This window comes from Mustela putorius, unplaced genomic scaffold, assembly GCF_011764305.1.
Source record: "Mustela putorius furo isolate JIRA1106 unplaced genomic scaffold, ASM1176430v1.1 tig00003937_pilon_pilon_pilon, whole genome shotgun sequence".
Classification (NCBI taxonomy): domain Eukaryota; kingdom Metazoa; phylum Chordata; class Mammalia; order Carnivora; family Mustelidae; genus Mustela; species Mustela putorius.
In genome coordinates, this window is record NW_025422082.1 from 5,915,502 (window position 1) to 5,937,667 (window position 22,166).

The 22,166-nt window shown below is 43.4% G+C and overlaps 1 protein-coding gene across 4 annotated transcripts in view; it reads left to right on the plus strand.

Annotated features, from left to right (window-relative positions):
- The window catches only part of DOCK5 (dedicator of cytokinesis 5), a 210,854-nt gene that overhangs the window by 144,256 nt on the left and 44,432 nt on the right, over positions 1-22,166 (plus strand). For all 4 annotated transcript variants that reach the window (XR_006603519.1, XM_045069498.1, XM_045069499.1 and 1 more), the window contains exons 26-34: positions 1,547-1,683; positions 6,213-6,308; positions 10,769-10,867; positions 13,849-13,943; positions 15,386-15,464; positions 17,170-17,270; positions 19,496-19,554; positions 19,867-20,021; positions 20,663-20,748. Coding sequence is in view for 3 of the 4 variants with exons in the window: in XM_045069498.1 (XP_044925433.1) it covers positions 1,547-1,683; positions 6,213-6,308; positions 10,769-10,867; positions 13,849-13,943; positions 15,386-15,464; positions 17,170-17,270; positions 19,496-19,554; positions 19,867-20,021; positions 20,663-20,748 (907 nt within the window). In the remaining variant the exon portion in view is untranslated. The remainder of the gene's footprint in view (positions 1-1,546; positions 1,684-6,212; positions 6,309-10,768; positions 10,868-13,848; positions 13,944-15,385; positions 15,465-17,169; positions 17,271-19,495; positions 19,555-19,866; positions 20,022-20,662; positions 20,749-22,166) is intronic.

Genomic DNA, 22,166 nt, shown 5'->3' on the forward strand with positions numbered 1-22,166 from the left:
CAGGAAAGACGGTTCTTTTCAACAAATGTGTCATCTTCGACCTGTATTTGTTGCATAACCTGAAAAGCCAGGGAAGAGCTGTGCAGGGCTGTGCTATCCTCCCGTACTCTCTGTGCCCCCCCCCAACCCTGGCTCAGGAGAGCAGATGTGTGTATCTTTTCTTAACTTCCATGCTCGGTCATATCACATGAAGCACTGAAAATGGGCCACAGTGGTCGTATTTACACCACAGAAATTGGCAAACGCTCTAAGTCACAGGTTTTGGAGGGGCCTCGGGGCTTTATGGGGGAGCCAGAGGGCGTGGAGGAGAGAAAACTCTAACATGGATGAAGTGCTCTTCGTTTTGTGACTAGGGGCAAGCATACAGCCACCACGTCTAAATCACTGTGCTCTTGTCCCCAAGCTGATATGGGAAAGAGGTCTGATAACTGGTCTTTCCCCAATAAACCCAAGACTTGCCAGAGAGGGGCTGCTCTGGGAAGTTGTTTTGGGTCTACCAGAGGGTGAGGGGCTTCCAGAAGGTGACCCCATGTTGCGTGTATTGCCTCTGGAAGGTCACCAGGCACCAGCAAGACTCCTCAGAAATAGGGAAAAGTGAGCAGGTTGTTGGTGCCAGGCCTCCTGGCCTTGCCCGGGCTGGTTATGTAACTTTGGACACACCAGGAACCTTTTCTAAGTCTTAGCCTCCATTTCCACGGAAGGGAAAATTTGAACTGGATCACATCAGTCGCCTCTTTTGGTTCTGAAATATTCTGATCCTGTGAATTTTTGCTTAGAAATTCCAGTTGTTACAAGGACACTGTTGGAGGTATGTACAAAGCTAGTGAATGGTCTTAAGTAGAAACCTAATATTACTAGACATCTTTATACGCTATGATATATCTGCCTCTAAGCATGCAGAAAGGATAGGGGAGATGATAAAAATGGGCTGTTTGAGCACAAAAGCTAGCAGACACTGTGTGTTCCAATTAGAGGAAGTATTCTCACTGTTAACAGTCATTTCCATTAGCGTCCAGAACATCTGACCTCATCGTAATAATGTCTTCTAATATCGAGGATCCCAGAAGGAGGACATCATAGAAAGATAAGCCCTTATTTTGTGAAGCTCATATGCCTGCCAAAACAATAATGTCCTTGAAACACTTCACAATGTCCTAGGAAGGCTCACTCAGTATTCATACGAATTCCATTTGGTGGAAGCTTTCAAACATTTTTTACAAGTGTGACTTGCTTAATTTATTCCTTTTGTAGGACTTTGCCTCTGGCTGTCAAGTTGGCTTTTTTTTTTTTTTTAAGCTAAAGACATTGTTGAATACTTGAAACCTTTTTGTTTATGTGCCTGTGATGGGTGTAATTTTCTGAGCTTTTAAAATCAAGTAACAAGGCTGAAGTTCCATGTCTAGGCTGCTGTGCTCCCACTGGGTAGAGCTCAGAGGTCAGCTGTGGTATCAGGCAGAGGGAGAGTTGCAGGCAGAAGCGGGGCACCTGGGGGACGGTGAGGGGCTGGGTGCTGCAGCTGGTGAGCTGGGTGCACTTTCTCCCCCAGAGTGCAGAGATGTGCTGCTGCCGCTGCTGATAGACCAGCTCAGCGGCCAGTTAGATGACAACTCCAGCAAGCCCGACCATGAGGCCAGCTCGCAGCTTCTGAGCAACATCCTGGAAGTGCTGGACAGGAAGGATGTGGTGAGTTGAATTGTCACCCCATGCAGACCACAGTGCACAGGTCCCTCTGCCTCAGGCAAGAATGACTTCAGGACCTTCCTTGTCTCAGGGCTTGGCCCCAGCGGTTTAGAACCTGGGTCCTGGGGGCTGGTTTTGAGCTGATCAGAGAGGCTTCTGCTTGCCAGAGCCTGCTCTGCAAATCTAGGTCCAGGAGAGGTCCGTGGGCTGCTAGTACCTGCGGTGGGCTGCTTTTCCTGGCTCATCCACGGTGGAGATCCTGAGGGGGCTTTGAAGAACCAGAGGACTATTTAGATTTTTTATGCAGAAACCTTGGCCCTCTTTTACCACTGGTGCTGAGAGGACTGTTGTAGATGTGCCTGAGCTTCTGAGATGCTTTCATTTTTATACTCTTTCTGACACCAATCCTTCCTTTTGGAGCCTGGTGGAAATGATGTGTTTTCTCATCTCGCATCTTCTCCCTTACCTCCCATCCTCTCCAAAACCCTGGGGCTTCATCTGCCTGGATTTACCTTGTTCTAGAGATTTCACAGCCCTTAGCCTAGGCAGGGCCACTCTCAGGAGGCTGGAAAAGTTGGCAGAATGTGTTCAGTTGTGCACAAACCATACCTACTGCCCCCCACAATGGCTGCCTGGCACCAGTGTTCCCACAGAGCAAGGAGAACACTCTTGGCTTTGCCTAAGCCATTCTCTTACCAATATGTTTAGGCTCAGTTCTGTTAAAGGAGTTGAAGAACACTGTCCCTTTTCCCAAAATAGCTAAATTCTTGGCTCACCTTTCAAGGCCCACCCCAGTTTGGCCACAGCCTGCCTCCTCTTCACACAGGCACGCCTGCATTTCTGCCAATTCACACCTCAGCTGTGGAGGTCCCGGAGAATGCCATTGCCTTTTCCACCTACCCCCACCCTTTCCCTGAGTCCCTGTAGCCCACCTTAGAATTTGTGTTATTTATTGGGCATTTATTAATTAAAGGTCATGTTCCCCTTCCTCTTTTTTTTTCTTAAGTGTGTTTCTAGAAACCAAATAAAATAATAAGTTTCCCCAAGGAACTTTATGACTGGGGATTTAATTCCTAACCAAGGATTCTACAACAGATAAATAAATGTAACCAATCATCTCATGATGATAAGAATATTTTTAAAAAGTAACTCTTATGACTCCATAATCAAAGTACTAAAATGAAACTCCAAGCTCTAGTTGGCAACAGTGTACTAGGGTCTTTGGTTTAGTCAAGGCTCCAATGTGTGTATATGATCCAGGGTTAATCTAAAACATGGGAATTGGGCCGTTTTCTGGTGCCAGTATTAGCATGTGTAGCTTTTATCCTTAGGCAAATCTGTATACGCCTTAGTTCCCCTTACCTAGCATGGAGGGATTGTTCTGGATGGCCTCTTAGGTCTCTTCCACTCTGATGCTACCTTGTTTTGTTTTTTAAAGACTTTATTTATTTATCTGAGAGAGAGCATGAGTGGGGTGTAGGGACAGAGGGCAAGGGAAAAGCAGTCATTTACCTGACCAAGCCACCCAGGTGCCCCATGTGTTGTTTTTAATATAATGTATTTTAATATAAATTTTTAATATAAGTTTGTTATATTCAATTTATATTTAAATGATATATATTGCTATATATGATATTAAAATAATATAATTTATATAGTATAACAAATATATTTAAGTTATAAATATATTTATATTTATAGAAATTTAATGTAAAATTACATTAGTTTATTATATTTATAAATATATAATCGTATGTTATTGAATATATATTTACATATAAGTAAAATATATAAATTTATATAATTTATATACAATTTATGTAAATTGTATATAAAGTATATGATTATACATTTATATAAATTTATATATTTAAATCTGTTTAATGTAAATTTAGCATAACATTTATAGTGTAAATATATTTATATATTATTAATATAAATAGAGTTACTGTAATAGATTTATATTTATATTAAAATAAATCTATATTATAAATATAAAATTAAATTAATTAAATTTAAAGATTTATATTTAATACAAAAATTTTAATATAATATCTTTGCCCGCCTTCATACATGCAGAAGGACCCTTTGGAAATGACTTGAATGTATTTACATTTTATGCTGAAAGTAATTGGCTTGAGGAAGCTTTTTTTTTTTTGTCTTCCTAATAACGTTCCCTGTAATGAGCAGAAGCATTCAAGATTATTGATCTTGGAGCTTCTGTAAAATTAGTAAATTTGATAAATTTTTGGTGATGGTAATGATATGGCTTTATCCCCCACCAAAGCATTCTTAAATGTATAAACCAACCCTTTATGTCTTCCCCTATCCGCCTATTTCCTCTGTTAAAATTCCAGGCTCTGATTACTGACATGGATTCCTATGCCTTTTTTCAATAGTCCAGGATTCCTCTTTTCCCAAAGCTGTGTCTCCACACTGCCCACATTCTTCAAAGTCCAGCTGCTGTAAGTCCCTGCCTGAGGTCGCTCCTGGTCCAGTCCTGCCCAGAGTCCCCCACTCTGCCACTTCCGATTGTGCTCTCCTTATATCCCGCTTAAGGTCCTTCTTGTTCGGTATCCTGAGTTGTGGTTCAGTTCACAGACACGTCTTGAACAGCGCCCACGCTCCGGGCGCTGAGATAGGTCTGAGTGCAGCACTGACCAAGAGAGGGAAGCACCTGCCGTCATGGAGCTGCCCTTCTAGGAGGATCCTGGGTTCTGCTCATTGACCTTCAAGCCCCAGCTCTCCAGCTGAGGTGAATCTTTGAAGGGCTCTGAGAGCATCTGATTCCGTTTCTTCCCTCCACCCCAGCCAGCGGGACTCACTCACCTAGCCAGGTCTGGGGGGTGGTCTCGTTATGGAATGAGGGTAAAATGCCTCAACAGAGATGCAAGTTCTGTGGATCACGTTCCCTCAAAGAAATGGAAAGCACGTGAATGTATAATAAAAACGAAGAAGGAAAGAAGGGAGGCATGACAGGGAAGCTAACAATATTTGATATTATAATGAAACTATATATAGCAGTGATTTAGTTATTTGAACCATTAACCAGGAGTTTCAAAATATCTATCATGAAGCCAGAATGGATAGAAGCTTTGAAAGACAAGGTTGACTATTGCTAGCTTGGGGCCAAATGAGTATAACATCAAATCACAAGAAGGAGAGAAGGAGAAATAAAGAATATGTATTTGTGGGGTGCCTGGCTGGCTCAGTCAGTTAAGCCTCTACCTTCAGCTCAGGTCATGATTCCGGGGTCCCGGGATCAAGCCCCACTTCAGGCTCCCTGTTTGGCGGGGAGCATGCTTCTGCCTCTCCATCTCCCTCTGTGCTCTCTCTCTCTCTCTTTCTCTCAAATAAATAAAATCTTAAAAAAAAAAAAAAAAAAAAAAGAAGAATACGTATTTGTGAGGCACTATTTACTGTGTACACCAACCCAGCTAATTCCTGTAATGGAACCTTTTTTTTTCCAGCTATGGAAATGGAGCCTCAACAAAGTTAAATAATTGCTCAGAGTGACACATGACAGAGTCAAAATATTAAATCCTGTGTTAGTCTTCTCAGGCTGCCAAAACAAAACACCCCAGACTGGGCGGCTTAAACAACAGATATTTACTTCCCATGGTTCTGGCAGCTGCAAGTCCGAAGTCAGGGTGCCCATGTGGTCGGGTTCCTGGGGAGGGCCCTCCTCCTGGCCCGAAGATGGTTGCTGGCTCTCTGTCCTCACATGGCTTTTCCTCGGTCTGTGTGTGGAGAAGGAAAAAGCCAGCTCTCTGGTGTCTCTCCTTATATTATAAGGACACTAACTCTATAAGACCAGGGTCCCGTCTTCATGTCCTAATTGGCTCCCCAAAATCCATCTCTAAATATCATCACACAAGAAGTTAAAGGACCAGCATATGACTTTTGTGGGTTTTGAAAAATTAATATCTGTGTCCCGTGCGGGGCTTAAACTCAGAACCCTGAGATCAAGAGTCACATCAGCTGTGGGCGGCCCTGTGGGGCTGACTGAGCCAGTCAGGTGCCCCCAGCCTATGACTTTGAACACAAACATTCAATCAATAGCAATCTCCTTGACTTGAATTTCTTGTATTTTTTTCGTCCTACACAGAATGTGGCAAAAACGTTGAATTTTTTGCCTTTTCCTTCGTGCACATGCCTGTTTCTCCTGGGCCACCCCATGTGCTCAGCGTCAGGACTGACTTCTCATGCCAGGGGGGTCCTCCCAGAACTCCGCTGAATTGGTGGCCACAGTGAACTTGCAGTGAACACGGATGGTCTGGGTTACTAGGGAGACGTTCTCCCCGACATGCCCATGCTCTGTTTTTATATGCTAACCCTAATCATTTTTACCGATTCCCAAGTAACAGCATGTGTTCATCTGTGAACTTCCTTTCCCCTTTTTGGACAAGAGATTGCTTTTCAGGGAAGAGCCTAAATGAGGCTTAAGGAGAAAATTCACCTGTCCAAGGGTTTTTGAGGTAAAGTGAAGCTGAGTCAGAAGAAGTGGGTCAGTTCCCATGTTTCCCCCACAGGGCCCCACTGCGATGCACATCCAGCTGATAATGGAGCGGCTGCTGAGAAGGATCAACCGCAACGTGATTGGGATGAGCCGACAGTCTCCCCACATTGTGAGTATTGCGTCAGGGGACCCCGCGGCCACCACGGCTTCTCAGTGTCCCATCTGTCCACTCCATTGGGAGTCCTCTAGACCATTCCCACAGGCCCCCTCATCCCAGTTCACCGTCGGTGTCTGTGCTCTGTGCATCACAGCTGCCTCTAGAACTCTCCAGCCCTCCCCGATGAGTGACCTTGGCTCTAATCGCCTGCAGATCTTAATTCTATGCTGATTTTTCTCTTGAGGGGAAATGCTCCCACAGGGTGGTGGGAGAGGTTAAGGGGGGGAGAGTTATTGGGGACCCTATATACACAAAATATGCAGATCCATTCTTGAGGAACCTTTCTCCTACTGAAGATTAGACAAGCCTGTTGTAATATGTTCCAGCAGAACCTGAGACGTGTGGGGCCCCCCAGGTAGGCTAAGTTGGTATCCATTCAACCACATGCTCTTTTAATATTTGTTGACTATTTCATTTAAGAACAACATGAGCCTTTGTGAGCCGAAGATGATGGGTTGTGATGGCTGCATTTAGTCCTTCCTCTGTTGTCTCAAGTAATTGCGTTCTAATACTCACTATGTGGTGTGCACGCTCAGTCTGGATCTACCCCAGTTAGAATGATAATGGGAAAACTATTAGAGCTCCTAGCTGTAGTGATGATGATAGTAGTAGTCAGTAGCTGGTTTGGGTTTGGGTTTTGTTGGTTTTTTTTTCTAATCTGTCAGAAATTATTTTAAGCACTTATATTTCTTCCTTTTTTAAAAAATAGATTTTATTTATTTGAGAAAGAGTGCCTGTGTGTGCTAGAGAGAGAGACCACATGTGGAAGCACAAGTAGGGGAGAGGGAGAAGCAGGATCCCTGCTGAGCAGGGATCCCAGGACCCTGGGATCATGACCTGAGCCGAAGGCGAAGGCAGACACTTAACCGGCTGAGCCACCTAGGCGGCCCCAGGGCTTTACATATCATGGAAGCCTCACACAGATCCCAGGAGGCAGTTCTTTCTTTGGCTGCATTTTTTAACTTAGGAAACTTGCAAAGAGAGGTTAGGAAACCTGTGTGAGGTTGCAAGACCACCAGGGGGTGAATTGAGGTTGGGGTCCCTGGCAGCCGGCTTTCTGCCTAGGCCGTGCATGGCAGCCGCCCCCACCCCAGGCAGCTTACCAGGTAATACTTTCCAACTATGCACTCCAGTCGTCAAGAGAGGAATTCTGATCAGTTCCATCTCCCCCCACATTGGATTTCCACTTCTGTGTTTGTAGATGGGTGCCCTGTGGTACTGTCCAGCCCTTTTGGCTCAAAAAACCCACAAATGTTTGAAAGAACTTATGATTAGCACATTTTTCAGTTTGCCCTGGCCTCTATCTCTCCGCCTCCTGGATGTCAAATTAGATGAAAAAGTATGTTTGCAACCAGAGGTAACTGTTGGAAAATCATGTTGCATCATTACTTACGATAGTTAAAAGCTATGATGTGATCTTAGAGGACAGAAGGAAAAGAACCACCTCAAATGGCGACAGTCAATGAAAGCCATTCATTTATTCAACAAAGAGTTGTTAAGAAACTACTGCAAGCCAGGCACTATTCCAGACACTGGAGGTAGATTAGTGAACAAAACAGAAATCACTACCTTAGCAAAGTTTATATACTAGCAATAACAATAACGAAAAATAAGAAGATACCAGGAAAGGGCAGACAGGGTGGGAGAACTACAAATTTAAATGAGGTGATTAAGAATGATTTTCATGAGAAGGGAAAATTTGGACAAAGACTTGGAGAAGAAAGAGGGATTAGTGTGGAGGTGTAGGGAGAGGCCTTTCTGCAGAGGCAATGGCCAGGGCAGAAATGTCAAGATGTGCCTTGTAAGATTCACACGTGGTGACTGAGCTGATCCAAACAGGAATGTAGAGAATCACCCCCTGGGTTAAGACTCAAGGTGATCCAAAACATGAAAGGATTCAGATCTCACACTAAAGGTGTAGACACTAGATATACCCTTCGTTGTTACTGCCAACCCATTGCTGCCCTGTGTTTAAAGAACGTAAGGGCAGGTTGAGAACTGTATTTAGGAAATGATAGATTGGTTTTCAGGTAGTACTTAACATATCTTAATTTAAATATACCTGTTCAGCCTCTTCTGGTAGTGAAATTGTTCGTTATCTTACAAGCTTCAGCCAACTCAAGAATGTTGGCTGTGTTTCTGAAGAGAAAGGTGGGCAGTTGAATGTGAAAGGAGCTGGATCCCTGTTGTGTTTCTGTTAAAATAAGATGATGGGAGTGGTTAATGCCTGAGATAACAGGGAGTGGTAGAGAGGCCTAGAGAAGCAAAGAACTCAGGAGTAAGATAAACCTAAGAAGGGAAAGGCAGACCAGGCAAAGATACAGTCACAGAGAGAAATATGCAAATAAGTGATTGAGTATAGATATATGTCTTAATATAGCTTATCTTTATACATAAGAATAGTTAAGAATTAGAGGATCTGTTAGAGGCCTCTGGGTGGCTCAGTAGGTTAAGCATCTGACTCTTTTTTTTTAAGATTTTATTTATTTATTTGACAAAGATCACAAGTAGGTGGAAAAGCAGGCGGAGAGTGGGGGAAGGAGGCTCCCTGCCCAGCAGAGAGCCCAATGTAGGGTTTGATCCCAGGACCCTGAGATCATGACCTGAGCTGAAGGCAGAGGCTTAACCCACTGAGCCAGCCAGGCGCCCCAAGTATCTGACTCTTGATCTTAACTCAGGTCTGGATCTCAGTCAGGGTGTGAGTTTAAGCCCTGCACTGGGCGTGGAGCCTACTTAAAAAAAAGAGCGGGAGAGAGAAAGGAATTTTTTTCAGTAGAGGATCTGTGAATAAAATACATCATTTGAACAAAAGGAAAAGCACTTTATGTCTGTCTCCACAGATGCCAAAATATATGTGATGGATGTAACATCTTTTCCAAATTAATAGAAGGAGATGTTCACATGCAGTCACTAGGCAACTTGATGGGTCATGAAAAGGGAGAATCAAGGTGTTAAGTCTCAACACTGTTGAGCACTTTTCTATAAATTGCTGCCAATATGATAACACATGCACACATATATGTTTTATATATATTGAGAAAGGAGAAGATTATTTTCATAATTGTCGTTTTTAGTGAAATGACTACCATTTCTAGGAAGCCCAAGAGGCCTAACAAAATTTTAACAAAAGTAATGAACAGTTTGTTAAACTGTCCAGTTTCAGAATAAACAAACAATATTCAGTGGCCTGTCTATATAACAACAGCAGCTGTTTAGGGATCGTAAAAGAAAAGCCCCATTTAACTTAGCCACAAAAATATGAGAGTAAAAATAAATACAAGATGGGTGCCTGGCTAAGTCAGGAGAGTGTGTGACTCTTGATCTCGGGATCTTGAGTTTCAGCCCCATGTTAAATGAATAAATAAGTTAAAACTTAAAAAAAATAAATATAAGATACACATAAATGAATAGCCACATAGATTTTAATATTTTATTTATTTGAGAGAAAGAGAGGGAAAGCAGAGGGTGGGGGGTACAGAGAGGGAGAAGTCCCACATCTGCCTGATGTGGGACTCGATCCTGGGACCCTGAGATCATGACCTGAGCCAAAGGCAGATGCTCAGCCAACTGAGCCATACAGGCGCCCCCAGAGAGTATTCGTTCATTGTTTTTGTGTTTAGGAAGTCATTCCTTCCATCCCCAAAATAGCTGTATATTCATCTTCTCAATGCCAATTCATTTAAATAACTATATAAATAAAGAGGGTGTTCCTCCTAGATATTTGCCCTTTGGCCAGAAAATTAAGTGTGTGGTTCAAATGTGATTGGACGAGGGGAAAGCACATTGGAATATGTAATGCCTGACTTCAAAAATATAAATCGATGCTAATCATCAAGCCCTTCAGTCCCTTTCTTCAAAACCCGTCTGTAATCACACATGCATAACATGCTGGCAGGAACTGACTGAAGGATTCTGGAATTGGAAGAATGGCGTTGAAGTGCTCTAGGTGGGAGTACTCATTTCCCTGTCTCTCTGCTCTTTGTGCTCAGTTTTACGATCTCTTTTTTCTCCTTGCATTCCTCCAAATTAAATCCGTGCTATTTCAGACATTTCTCCACGGACTACAACTCTCAACAAGAAACTCCAGGTCCCCAAGTCGTTGTCCTCTAACCAGTGATCTAGCTGAGATCTCAGAGCCCATGTCTGCTGACCTACAGGATTCTGCAGGTCATACTGTTAAAGGGCTGAGCAAAGCTCACCACATTCCTTAACTCAAACCTGGAAGGAAGTTATTTTAAGCAGAAACAGCAAAGTGTGTACCTTTTAGCCTTTGGAGCGCACAATGTTTCCAGGTTGGCAGGGTCCCTGTTTTGGTAATTGGGTGGCGACAGCCAAAGTCCCCGTGCACAGATCTTGTTTTGGCATCTGGGGGCCTCAGGGCTGTTGGCTTTGTGTCTCTTCTGTCCTTCCAGGGGAGCTTTGTTGCGTGCATGATTGCCATCCTGCGGCAGATGGACGACAGCCACTACAGCCACTATATCAGCACTTTCAAAACCAGACACGACATCATTGTAAGTTGTCTCTGCTGGGTCCTGGTAACTTTGAGACCTCTTATATCTGGCCAAAACAGAAACAGAAGTGAGCGTCCTGACTCCAGAATTCCCTCCCACCCGCCTCCAGAGCGGCGCGGCTGTCCACAGGGATGACAAAAAGGAAAGGGGTGATGCGTGCTTTCTCTCTGTGATAGCATTTGAAGACTATAAACATGCACCAGGAGGCCCTCACTCATCCTCTGAGTCTCTTGGATTTAGAGAAAACCCTCCTTTGGGACCATGTGGGAGATCTTTTTTGCTCTCAGAAAAGCAGTGCCTCATTTTCGGAGAGAGGAGTTACATCATGGCAAGGATTCTGTGCACAGTACTGCTTCGGAGATGCGGTTGGTGTCATCCTTTTCAGTTGTCCCTGGAAGGGGAAACAAGAAGAGGTCATACTTGCCCCTTGTAACATCTATAAGGTGGTATTTGCCAGGGCAAATATCAGTCACCTTCAGTTGACAATATTCTGTTCTCTTTGATTTTCAACAAAAAAATTGTTCTCATGATAAGTAGTCGACATACAACCAAAGGTTGCCCAAGACGCAAAGTTCGGCCTCTGGTTGCTTCCCCAGGACCCTTCCCCTTAGGGAATTGTTAGTGGCTGTTAACAAGTCCCTGAAAATACCCTCTTACATTATAAAGCAGTGGGCCATACTCAGCTGGATCAGCAGTCCAATGTCCTGTTGCACTAGTCCTTGCTGTGGACAGTCTCCCACAATCCATGCATGTTCCAGTCTTCTTTATGCTCTAGATTTTCTACTTTGTAGCTATATGGTACTGGTAGTATGTGGCCTGTGCACCCAAGGGTATCCAGCTCCTTCTCTGCCAGTCACTTTCCTTTCTGTGAGGTCCACATGATGGAAAAACACACAAGGAAGAAAGTGCTGTTGAACAGTAGTGGGAGTCATAGTAAGACTATGTAATGGTGGTAGTAGTGGGTCCAGTGATCTACTCCTACTCAGTGAACCAGGCGGCCTAATCTGGAGACCTCCATGAGCCTGCAGTTAAGCCACGCTCTGGCAGGCAGCCTGGTGCTGGGACCTGCAGTGAGGTGATGTGTCTGTGTGCCTGCAGAGACCAGGGGCAAGAGAATTAGGAACAGAGAAGGGGAGGGGGGAGGTAGAAGCTGAGGTAGCAGCGTTTCTCCTCCACAGGCAGGAGGCGGAGTCAGATTAAGAACACAAGCCCGAATATCCGGATCTGGGTTTGAATTCTGGCCATTCTGCTTCCTTCTGTGAAATTTTGGGCCAGCTATTTAACTTCTCTAAAGCTCAGGTTCCTTGTCTATAAGACGCCACCTATTTCAAAGGTTAATGTAAAAGGGTATCAATTTGGTGAACACCTGGTAATCACCAAGCTTTGTGCTTGGCCTGAGGTTAATGCCTAGGCAGCTAGCTATTTACAGGAGTAATTTTATTCTTGTCGTGTAAAATAAAGTTAACCCCAAAATAGTCTAGCAACTCTTTAAAAACTTCCTTCGGAAAGTGTAGAAGAAGGAAAGTCATACTAAATTCAAGCTCATGCCAATTTGGCTCCATTGAGTAAGCAAAAATAAACAGGTTTAACTCCTGTCTTTCAGTACAACGGTAAGCTCCTTCCCCTGTATTATCTAATTTAAAAAGGATTACTATCCACCTGAGGGAACTATGGTTACCAGGGGCAAGCCTGAGGGGTATAGCTACCCACTGTCCTTTCCCTCCCTCCTGCTGCCTTCTGAGTAAATCCTTCGGAAGAATTTGGGAAGTGGGAGATCAAGTAAGGCCTGGGACAATCTCTGAATTACCTTTATTATACCATCACTCTTTGTGATTAAGTTAGTTTACCAAGAGTTGAATGTAGAATCAGCATCAGGAGTGAATAACCAGCCTTTAAATTTAATCCTTGCTTTACAAACCACAGATTCTTACTGACTTGAGAGAGTTAATAGAATAGTTGAGAAATTGGTGAATTTCTCATGAACTCATGAAATATGGCCATCTTGAGGATAGAAAAGTTTGACGCTCCATTGACTGTGGGAAGAGTCAGGGGTGACACACTCGTCACAGCGAGGTTTGTTCCCATTCCTGGTGCTGTGTGATGTCTCAAGTGCCGGAAGTCGGCCATCTTGCCCACTGTCACAGAGGAACATCCTTAGAAATAGAACCCAGGCCGCCTGCTTCCCAACTCCTGCATTCCTTCTGCTACATGATGTAACTCATGAGATAGAACCGTACAATTTAGTGCCAGAGCAATTGGCCTGGGTTTTCAACTCAGGAATCCAAGTGGAAAATGTCTAAATTTAACTAACTAATAAATAAAAAGCTTTCAAAACTTTTTAGCTTTGAATTTCAGTCCAAATTGTTCTAAGTTGCTTTTTGCTCACAGTCCCCTTCTGAGTCGAAGAGCTGTTCTGCAGATACTGAGCTGCGTGTTCCTTTGTTATTAGTTATTACTGTTGTTGTGACCCACTGCTGCTGACACTTTGGAAGGACCCTTTAGGCCCCTTCCCCCGGGCTACCATGGGAACGTTCCTGGAATAGGAAGAATCATGACTTTGCTTTTTATTTATAGCAGGTTTCTTCTGTTCTAATAATAATAAAGGAGAATTGGGCTCAGAGTTACAAGAAATATCACAATTGCTGATAAATTCAGTTTCAGCGCAGTAGATCTGTTTGGACAAACTCGGCAGCAGAGGCCTAAAAACACCATGGCTCTAAATTTGGGGTCCAGAACCCCAAGTTCTCTTTCCCGCTCTCCAACTGCCCAGTTTCTATGGCCTTAAGCAACTCTTTTACCTTTTCACAGCCTCAGTTTTATCATTTATAAAATGTGGACAACTTTTCTGTTCTTGTTGGATCCCTAAAAACCCTCATTAAAAAGATAGGCTGTAATCGTAGGCAAGGGACATCTTGTTCTGAAGCTGCACTCCCTCTTGTCACCTAGTTTTCCCCCAGATGTTCCTCTGTTGTTCTCTGCAGGACTTCCTCATGGAGACTTTCATCATGTTTAAGGATCTGATTGGAAAGAATGTCTATGCCAAAGACTGGATGGTCATGAATATGACTCAGAGCCGGTATGACACCCTGGGCCAGGTGTGAGGCCTTTGACCCTGAGTACTTGGTTCTTGTGACCAGGTGACCAGTTATCTGACCTTCAGGGAGTGCTGCTAAATCTCTTGGTGGGACGCCATGCTCTGTAGAGTAGGAAGGAGCCTCCTGTTCCTGGGATGCTGGTTCTGGGATCATGTTCTTGCCTTCCCCTGGGCTGTTGCAGCTGTCCTGTCCCAGGCTTTTCGCTCAGGTATAATCTCCTCATTGCCCTCCTGTCCACCTCCTCCCTGGCTCTCCCATAGCGCCCTTCCGTGGCTCCCTGTGGCCTTCATCATCATGACAGGACAGGCGTCTGTGGCCTGGGCCACCCTGCTATTCTACCCTTACCTTCCACTATTTCCCTCGATAGACAGCCTGCATTCCCCTGCTCCCTGAACGTGTTCTGTGCTTCCTTTTGGGCTGCTGCTTCCACTCGCAGTGCCTTCCCGCGTAACCAGGCCCTGGCTGTCAGCGTGCCACCATTGAGCGTCCTTCTCAAATGCCATCTCCAGAGGAAGCCTTTCTGACCCGGACGTGGCCTTCTCTTCCTTTGATGTCCTGTACCCCTTTGACAGCCCCTCCGCCGAATTTTCCTTCTTCTTTGTTGGGTCATGGTTAGATCTATAGGTTGCAAGTGACCCTCACCAAGTTGTAAACATCTTAAGACCAGGAACCCTCTCTTTCAAGGCAAAATCTAAAAGCCAGTGCTTGCAGTTATACTCAGTATACTGTTATACTCCGTATACTCACTCAGTATAAAAATACTCAGTGAATGGGAGCAAAATGAGCTGAATACATATATCTTTTCAGAGTTTGAGAATTTTATGTGTATGTGTGTATATACATACACACACATTTATAAATGTATGTAAATTATAAATATATATAAGATTTCAGAACTGTACATATAATATATAATATATAATCATATCATATATTATATATATCATTATATCATAGTTATTACATGATATATATAATATTAAGATTTCAGAATTTTTTGGAAGAAGTAAATAAAGTAAATCATTCTAACAATTGTTAACTCCACATACCTGATTAGAAAAACCCTTCTCTTCTACATACAGGTTAAAGAAAAACTCTCATTAGTATCTCTAGATTTGGAAAGACAAGCATCGCAATAGGGTTGAGGAGCCCTGAGGCTCCGGGGACCTGGTTGGTCATCCCAGCTCTACCCTCAAGTGGCTAAATTGTGATGCAGCCTTGAGTGACTCTTGTAGACCGTTCTAGAAACTGCACTTGAGTGTCCTGGGCCATCTGCGCTGGCGTTGGTCTTTGATGACCTCAGTGGAGCTGATGGTCTCATGTTGCCGAGTCCAGGTTTAGATTGCTTTGGTTTTTCCCGTAGGTGGGAGATGTTTGGAAGAGCAGAAAGTTGCCTTCTTTATCTGATATTTTCCTCCCACAGAGTTTTCCTCCGTGCGATAAATCAGTTTACCGAGGTTCTCACGAAGTTCTTCATGGATCAGGCAAGCTTCGAACTTCAGGTAAGCGTGCTACTCACCTAGGAGGCTCCTTGAATTCTCAGCCACAGCGAAACAACTGTGGCATTTTGGAAAATGTCACTTCAAATTTTATCATTTTCAAGCACAGTTTTCTTATTTTTTCTCCTTTCCCTAAAGCACACAGTCCTGTCACTCCATCCTCCAGACACAATCAAGTCGAGTTTTTTTTTTTCTGTGTGTATAACTAATACAGTTTGTTTTGTTTTGTTAAGATCTTATTTATTTATTTGACAGAGAGAGGGAGGGAGAACACAAGCAGGGAGAGTGGGAGAGGGAGAAGCAGGCTTCCTGCTGAGCAAGGAGCCTGATGTGGGGCTCAATCCCAGGACCTTGGGATCATGACCTGAGCCGAAGCCAGATGCTTGACTGAGCCACCCAGGCGCCCCAACTAGTATAGGTTTTTTTTTTTTAAGATTTTATTTATTTATTTTACAGACAGAGATCGCAAGTAGGCAGAGAGGGGGGGGAGGAAGGCTCCCTGCTGAGCAGAGAGCCCAATGCGGAGCTTGATCCCAGGACCGTGGGATCATGACCTGAGCCGAAGGCAGAGGCTTTAACCCACTGAGCCACCCAGGTACCCTATAGTACAGGTTTTTGTTTGTATATTTGTTTTTAAAAAAGACTAGTAGAAAATATGGCTAAGGAAAAAGAAAAAAAAAGAAGAAAGACAAAAAGTCCTGCCTTCTGCTGTTGCCATGAACACAAATACACATACACACGTGTGCCTGCAGACAGTTAGTTCTCTGCCTGCATGTGGTTTCGTTTCTCAGGGGAGGCTCATATACACACTTGGGTGAAACAGGTGGCCCCTCGCTCCTCCTGCATTCATCCGACAAATACTAGAGTATTTTTGGGCACAGGGCACCATTCTAGGCCCTGGGGAAGACAGACAAGGTCCCCGCCCCCATGGGGCACACAGTTCATTGGTGATGTGCTTTTGCTCTGTCCTGTGGCTTTGTATCTGTGAACTGTAGAAAGTTGTCAGAAGAGGAGATTAGATACGCATTTATATATACATACGTGTGTGTGTCTGTGTGAGCTACAGTGGGGTGTCTGTATTTGCTGGTTAGACATTACATATATATGCCGAGATGCAGTCAAGCTGTGCAGTTCTTTGGCAACATTAATATGATTTTTTCGATCATCTTTTCAATGACACTAAATGTTTTCACAGGACTTTTAGTGGCTGAGTACAGTCATGATTTATTTAACCGAGTTCTTGTGAACGTTTAGATGGTTTCCATCTTCTGTCATTTAAATAACACTGTGAAGGCCTTCCTTGCTTTAAATAGTTTTAAATACCCATGATTATTTTGCCAGGATAAAGTCCTAAAGTATTTACCATTTCAGCAGCTTGGCAGAATTTGGGGGCTTTTGATACATATTGCCAAACTACTTACTATAAATAGGTGTTCTTCTTGGCAGCAGTTTTGCCTTATCTCGGGAGTAAAGACAAATAGAGTAGTCTGGATTTAAAAAAAAAAAAAAAAAAGCCTTAATAGTAAGTGTTAAAACTTTCAGGGCTGAATAATTGAAACATGAGATAGAAAATGGGGTCTGGTGGATTTTATTTTGTTTTTTTCCTTACTCCCTGTGAGTAAATGTCTACCATGTGGCACTGTTTTACTCTGACCCATATTAATGTTATTTTCCATTCCTTTTCTCCCACACAATCAATTTTGAGCAGCTCTGGAACAATTACTTCCACTTGGCAGTAGCATTTCTCACCCACGAATCCCTTCAGCTTGAAACCTTCTCTCAAGCCAAGCGCAACAAAATTGTCAAAAAGTAAGTGTCCTCTTAAATTTGCTTAAGATTGGCAAGGTGATTCTTCCATTCCTATTTTTTTTTTTTTTTAAGATTTTATTTATTTGAGAGAGAGAGCATAAGCAGGCGGAGCAACAGGCAGAGGGAGAAGGAGAAGCAGGCTTCTGGCTAAGCAGGGAGCCTGATGCAGGGCTCCATCCCAGGACTCTGGGATCATGACCCGAGCTGAAGGCAGACTCTTAACCGACCGTGTCACGCAGGCGCCCCAACTGTCACAATTTTCCTTAACTGGAATCCGTACTTGGGGAGGCACCTGGGCTGGCTAGTACTCCCGTTTCCCCAAACAGTGGCCTATCTGCCGGCATCATGCTCACATTGCCGGCACAGCACCTCTCTCTCTCATGCCATGCTGTTTCACCTCTCCATCGCATCAGCAAAGGAGCCAGGACTCACACATCCCCTAAAAATCCCTCCAGATTCCTGGCTCGGAATTCAGTGTGGACGTATGACCAAGAGCGATGAGAGATTTAGGGAAGCTTTTCATCGCTTTCCTTTCCGGTCTGTTTCAGAGTTCACGGAAAGCCTGGAAACTCAAGGCTGTGTAGTTAAATAGAACATGAGAAATGTGTCACTTAAAGGCTGTGAAATTTGAGCTCTGTTCTCTTGCCGGGATGTCTGGGATTCTTGGCAAATTATTCGGTATTTGTTTACCTCTGGTTTCTCCCTAAAACACTGAGATTGGTGGTTTAGAGATTGAGATTTAAATCTCAAAGATAAAAGTAAAACCGGTTTTATGGATTTCCCTGTGGGGTAGGTATGGAGACAAAACTGATTTTTAAGATGGACGTCTTAAGCTTATTGTTTAGACTATCATAAATGACATAACTTCTCTTAAGGATGGATTTAATTTGGTTAAACAAGGAAAAGTTAGTTGACCCCAAGTCTGGTGAACAGAGTGGCTACTTAGGCTTAATGATTCTGGTTTTGATAGGTTCAACTATGGACAGGCTATATAAAATATATATGCATATGGGCAAAGGTGCACCTTGGGAAAGCATTTTTATTAATGTTACAGAAACACAAATCAGTTTTTTTCAAGATTTATTTTTAGTAGAAGTTGCACCAACAACAGTATTAATGAATAGAAGTAGTTACCATGTATTGTTTATTATGTGCCTGACATTGAGTACATATGCTTACCTAATATAAATAATAAAATTAGATGTTTTGTTATATAGGAATAGTAAGAGAAGTTTGTTTTGTTTTTGTACGGGAAGTCTTCAAATAAGTATTTTACGCTGGTTTCTGAAGGCATTTACAAAAGAGGAATTTGAAAACCGTGTTTGGTGCAGTGAGCAGAAAATGTTGAAATGCGGTTGTAGGATGGGCCATAGGTGCTCATTCGAGTTCCCAGGGAACGTTGGCCATATCTACTTTTGACCCACGGCTGTTTCTAGTAGCCTCAGGCCTTTGTGTTCTTTAAGAGATATCCGGGTGATTTTGATTACTCTCCAGCCATGAACGACTATCTAGATGACCATTTCTCTTTCTCTCTCTTTTTTCATTATTGACTCCTATAAAGAACATTTTCAGAAAATGGTTTCCTAATCACACCCCCCCAAAATACTAATACCACAGGTCTGCTACATGTCACATATAGTACTATGTGATTTGTACTTCACACATAAGAACAGTAAGCCTGCTGTGCCCTAAGGACCAACTTTCACCCCTCTGGGGACAGTACCCCTGAGTGCTGAGAAGGTGTATCTAGAGCTTCTCTCAGTGTGAGTACTTTGAAGAACGTACTGAAGTGTGGATAGGTTACTCAAATAAAAAATACGTAAAGTCAGCATGTTTGTCCGACATCAGTCACTTGACTATTTACATCATACCTCATTCCTCTGCCTTTTCATTAGCGCTTGGTATGTTTTGTTTTGTTTCTTTGCTTAACAGTGGCCAGAGTAGTCCCCACCTTCTCCCTTCAGTAAGTTTGACAGTTTCGTTTCTAAGTTATTTTTCAGTGTTCACATGTGGCCCCCTCCTGCTAGTAAAGCCCCCCTCTCCATGTAGCCCAGTTCTCTTTGGGAGTTCTTTTCAGTGTTGACTGTATCTCGTAAAGTGACCTTGCCTCAGACCTGTCATAAACGTGACCGAGACGGGCAACAGGCCATTCCTACTCACCTCATCATTTTAATATATGAACTGATTTCCACTGCAGATCTTTTTCTTGTTGATGATCTTCCTAGGTACGGGGACATGAGAAAGGAGATCGGCTTCAGAATCCGGGACATGTGGTATAACCTGGGTGAGTGTGTGACCTTGAACTGGCCCATGCACAAGTCCTGTGTAATAAGCTCCCTGTGATGGGTTCTTCTGATCTAATTCCCAGTAACCCTGAGATTTCTTGGTCTATGTGTCTAGAAGTGAAAGTTGACTTGTAGGTCTTGCATTGTGACATCCACGTGTTATCAGAATGTAACATTTAGTCATTCACCTCTGAATGGAGTTGATTTTACCCCATGACCTTTTTCTTTTCTTCTGGCCCTTTGGAGGAACATCGTGACGCTTGACTTCCAGTGAAATCACTTTTTAATATCCTCATTTACCTTCATTTCAGGTCCCCACAAAATTAAATTTATCCCTTCCATGGTGGGTCCCATTCTTGAGGTCACCCTGACCCCTGAGGTTGAGCTCCGGAAAGCCACTATCCCCATTTTCTTTGACATGATGCAGTGTGAGTTCAACTTCAGCGGGAACGGTAATTTCCATATGGTAAGTGGCAGAACTGGAGTCTTCCAAATGCGTAGATATATAGGCAGCTCTTGCTTACTTTCTCTCTCTAGAGGGGAGCCGTAGCCAGAGTAATACAAATCCAAGTTGGTCTAAAAACTGTTTACATTTTACATTTTGTAAAACACTTAGAGACAGAATGGATGTTCTATCCCATAGCCTAGAAACGGCTTTTTTGCTCCATGTATTTCCTCAAACAGCATTGCATCTCTTGGTAATTAAAATTTGACATCACGCATCTTAGTTCTACCTGTTGCAGTATAGCTGGGAAAATAGTGCTGGGGATTGAGAAACTCATGCGGTGGTCTCTTATTTTGAGGTCTCCCTCAAAGAAAGTGGTCTCGTGTTTTGACGTCTCCTTCAAAGGAAGAAAGGCTGTTGTATTTCCTATAATGTAAAGCAAAGGACAAAGTAACATGAGTCTAGTATAGAGCGTTTCAATAGGGCCCTGGCACTTGATAAATGGAAGACATGAAGTATGATCTTTCCCTGTAATATGTTGGCAAGTGTTCGCAGTTAAGTAAAAGGGTTGTGTCGATTCTAGAAATGTTGGCTGTGTGGCTTATGTGCCCTCTGCTAAGAATACCTGGTATTCTCCTGTGACATTCTGACCCTGATTTCAGTTTGAGAATGAGTTGATCACTAAGCTGGACCAAGAGGTGGAAGGGGGCAGAGGAGATGAACAATACAAGGTCCTTCTGGAGAAACTGTGAGTATTTCAGAAACAAAGTTTCAAACTGATACATCATTTAGTGGTGGAGAGAAACAGCTTCTGCTGCCCTTCTAGAGGAGTTGAGAAGTCCCAGAAGCACAGGGGTCACCACCACAAATGGTCCTCAGTGGGGTTAATGGAGTTTCCACCATCCATTGCTGACATTTGTTTGTCTGAGTAAGTCAAATGTCCGTGTTTTCCTGGCCAGCCTGGCCCCTCGAGAACAGAGCAGATGGAGGAGAAGGGGAGATGTACCGAGCGATGGCATTTTGCCCAGTGTTTGAATCGCTGAACTTCACCAAAAGTGCTAGTACCTCTAATTATGGCTCCAAAGCCCCTTTTTACAGGAGAAAGGAAAATAAAAACATTTCAAAGTCTGCTTTACCTTTAAAAGTACCTTCTGGCCTGTAGACGGGCTCTAAGAACACCTGTCATATCTCCAGCCAGGCTGGTCTTTGCACTGCCCTACTCACCTCCCTCGCGTCTGACGTTTCCATTCCCTCCTGTGTTCCCACTGTCACCTCCACTTCCTACCCCCACACACATACCCCGCACACCCCTCCTGCCCTCTGAATTCTCCTTTGCATGTATGGGATCACAACATAAAAAGGCAGTTAATAACACTTGCGGGTTGGAATTAGAGAAACCCTCAAATCTCATTTTCGCCATAACCCAGGAGTGTGACCTTGGACCAGTATTCTGACCTCTCTGATGGCTTTCGTTTTTTCATCCACACGGATGGCCCACAGGCTTTGGTATTGATTGAGGACTCAATGAGGTGACACCTAAGCATGGTGTCTGTTACTGAGCCCGAACTGACGGGGCGTCACTACTGTGGGTTTGTGCTGGTCACCGCCACCATCTTCAGTCCACCATTGTCCAGTGCTCACTACCTGTGACAACCCATTTCTTGGATTCTCTAGCCTCTGGGATACCGACCAGCTGGTCACCTGTTGATTGGGCGTATGTCTCTGTCATTTTGTTGTCCATCTCTTTCGTGGAAGTGATGCACACTAGGCTGTGTGTGGGCACAGGGACTCCCAACTCTGTTTTCTTTTTTGTTTTTTAAGATTTAAGGAGCCAGAGCACACTGGGTGCTCAGAAATGGAACTGAATTGATGACTCAGCTATGTTTTCAAGAATGAGAACTCTTTCTTAGTTTGCTTTTCGTGGATGACAAGACCCGTTCCGTTGATCTTTTTATCCTGTTTCCATTAAGTTTACCTGTTTGAGTTTCAAACCCCACATTATCACTCTTGTAATTTGGATCTCATACAAGAATTAAATGGAGAAATTACATACCTGTACAGATATATATACACACACAATTTACAAATGATAAACTACCTTTTTTTTTTTTAAGTCCCAAGCTGATTTTTCACTGTAAATTCTTTTTTTTTTCCTCCATTCTTCCT